Below are 3,017 nucleotides of genomic sequence, written 5' to 3' on the forward strand. Positions count from 1 at the left end.
AAATTTATGGTAGAATAATTCTTCTATATTCATAATAAAAATAAAATTTCGAAAGAGATAGAAATTTAAATTTAAATTTTTTATTTTTTAATAATATTAAATCTAAAGCCTTTACTTTTCAATAGTAATTATTCTTTGAACTGGATTTCAAGCTTTGATTAAATTACAATTTAATTAAATATAAAACAAATAATCTGAATAACTGACATAGTTTCAGTTTAATGATGTTATTTAGGACATAAAATCACCTTGGAGAAACAGGCTAATTTGGTACCGTTCAAACAATGCCCATCTGCCATAATAAAAGGTCAAAACATTCGACTCCAACCAGCTGGTTTCTTTCAGATTTTGCATTGCTTAAATAACAGACTTTCTAGTTTGTATCTCTCTTTCCTCTTCTTTTCCCTCTTGTCAAAAATAGCTGGCTCTGCCTTTTCAGAAAAAAATAAAATAAAAAATCTCATATATCTGAACATTTCTCTTTTTATATAAACTGTAATTCTGTAACCTCTTTCATTTCAAAAAATCCACCACAACCATGGCCACCACTTCTACAACCATCAAAACTGTCCTCCTCCTCTTCTCTATCCTCCTCCACCTCTCCACCACCACTTTTGCACTTGGTGTCAACTATGGTACGTTAGCCAACAACCTGCCACCACCATCTCAGGTGGCCAATTTCCTCAAAACACAGACAATTATAGATAGCATCAAAATCTTTGACACTAATCCTGACATTCTCAGAGCTTTTGCCAATACTGGCATTACTGTGACCGTAACTGTTGGTAATGGTGATATTCCAGCTCTTTCTGAGGCTCATGCTGCCCGTCGGTGGGTTAACAACAATATTAAACCTTATTATCCACAGACAAAGATTAATCGGATTGCTGTTGGAAATGAAATTTTGATGTCTGGTGTTCAAGATTGGATTGCTCATCTTGTTCCTTGCATGAAGGCCCTGCATCATGCTCTCGTTCTTGCTGGAATCAAGGATATTAAGGTTAAACAGTTTCTATTATTATTATTATTATTATTATTCATTCGCTAATAGGATAATTATTTATTATTTTCTCTATTTTTTTACAAAAACTTTAAAGAAAAATGAAAAGTCTTCCAATTTCTAATCTTGATCTCCTACTTATGAGGCGGACATTTTATATCTAAAGTTCGCTTAGGCATTCTTGATTTTAGATTTAGTGAAATGTGGAACTCAACTTCTGTCAGGTGCATTCCTTCTAAAGAGTTCCTGAAGAACCGAAAAGTATTAGTATTATTTTTTCTGTTTACTATTTTAACATTTTTTTTTCTGGGTTTATGGCAGGTATCAACGCCTCATACCTTAGGAATTCTATACAATTCAGTGCCGCCAAGTGCTGCTCGAATCAGGCCTGGCTACCAAAAGTCCATATTTGCACCATTGCTTCAATTTCTACGTGAAACCAAATCACCTCTCATGGTTAACCCATACCCTTATTTTAGCTACGCCCCAAAAGTTGATAAATACATTCTTTTCAAGCCAAACCGTGGCATCCATGACAGATACACAAACATTACCTACACTAACATGTTTGATGCGATGATGGATGCTGTTTACTCTGCCATTAAAGCAATGGGCTATCCTGATGTTGACATTCTAGTGGCTGAGACTGGTTGGCCCTCCCTTGGCGACCCGAACCAGCCGGCTTGTACGGTCGAGAATGCTGTGGCTTATAATGGGAATTTGATCAAGCATGTTACTTCAGGGAAGGGTACTCCATTGATGCCCAATAGGCGATTTGAGACGTACATTTTTGCATTGTTTAATGAAAATCTTAAACCTGGATCAACTGCTGAGAGAAATTGGGGTTTGTTTAGGCCAGATTTTAGCCCTGTTTACAATGTTGGAGTATTGCGCAATGAGCAGGTACGTTATTAATTAGTACTCATAATTCTATTGTTCTTTTCTTCTGAACTTACATTTTACAACTTAATTGTCACTGTTGTATGTTATTGGACTATAATTATTAACAATTGAGTTCAATTTCTTTGCCATTAAATTGAAGTAAGCATTGTCATATTGATTTAAATTTTGTTTATATTGTTACTTAGACCAATACACCAAATCCAAATCCAACCACAGGCAAGAAATGGTGTGTACCCAAAGCGGAAGCTAATGATCAGCAATTGCAAGCAAACATAGACTATGTGTGTAGCCAGGGAGTAGATTGCAAGCCTATTCAAGCTGGTGGTGCCTGTTTTGATCCTAACAATATCAGGTCTCATGCATCATTTGCCATGAATTCTTTCTATCAAACACATGGCCGCAATGATTTCAATTGCGATTTCTCTCATACTGCTGTTATCACCACTGCTGACCCAAGTAAGTCAATATTTGCCTCACCAGTTAAACCAAATTCGTCTCCGAATCTGATTCTGATTCTGATTTTAGTTTTAATTTTGCCCTGGAAGTAAGAACTCAATGTCTAGGATTCTTTATAAAACAATCATGCATCTCTATATAGGAAACGAGGTTCTGTTTTATAATTAATAATGACATTTCTTATGGTTTTCTGTGCAGGTCATGGGAATTGTAGGTACGTTTGAGATTAAATCTAGACACTGAGGAACCGGGATTTGCTTTGAATTGAGAGAAGCCCCATACTAGCTAAATTAATGGAAATTTTAGACATGTAATTTATTTCTTCATTCTTTGTAATTAAGCTGCAAAGCAAATGTATAATTTGAGAAAATATAATTTTGATATCTCGAAAAGGACAATGTTATTTGAACACATATTGACACAGAAATAATAGTATACAATTTTTTGTTTGAATTATTTCAAATATAATGTGATTGGTCTAATATTTGTATAACATGAATTTAATCATCTCTCGAGTTTAATAATAATATTAATAAATAAATATCTCAGGTGGCCATACGATAAATTATGTAAAAAACTTAGATTTTTTTTTAATTAATCAGTTTCAACTAGGGTTGAAACTCAAAATTTCTTAGCCCTTGAGATGATTTTGTTACTA

At 34.1% G+C, this 3,017-nt stretch overlaps 1 protein-coding gene across 1 annotated transcript; it reads left to right on the top strand.

Annotated features, from left to right (window-relative positions):
* The first annotated feature begins 280 nt into the window (after positions 1–280).
* LOC8267776 (glucan endo-1,3-beta-glucosidase) lies at positions 281–2,812 on the top strand. The gene is made up of 4 exons (XM_048375233.1): positions 281–1,000; positions 1,322–1,903; positions 2,089–2,359; positions 2,558–2,812. The coding sequence occupies exons 1-4, from the start codon at positions 539–541 to the stop codon at positions 2,581–2,583; spliced, it is 1,341 nt and encodes a 446-aa protein (XP_048231190.1). The 5' UTR covers positions 281–538; the 3' UTR covers positions 2,584–2,812.
* Positions 2,813–3,017: the final 205 nt, after the last annotated feature.

Source organism: Ricinus communis, chromosome 6, assembly GCF_019578655.1.
Source record: "Ricinus communis isolate WT05 ecotype wild-type chromosome 6, ASM1957865v1, whole genome shotgun sequence".
Taxonomy (NCBI): domain Eukaryota; kingdom Viridiplantae; phylum Streptophyta; class Magnoliopsida; order Malpighiales; family Euphorbiaceae; genus Ricinus; species Ricinus communis.

Bases quoted from the DNA above. Each gene is read 5' to 3' on its own strand.
- LOC8267776 (XM_048375233.1), top strand. From the start codon at position 539: ATGGCCACCACTTCTACAACCATCAAAACTGTCCTCCTCCTCTTCTCT. The intron at 1,001-1,321 runs GTTAAACAGTTT...GGTTTATGGCAG, and splicing joins CTGGAATCAAGGATATTAAG to GTATCAACGCCTCATACCTT. The intron at 1,904-2,088 runs GTACGTTATTAA...ATTGTTACTTAG, and splicing joins GAGTATTGCGCAATGAGCAG to ACCAATACACCAAATCCAAA.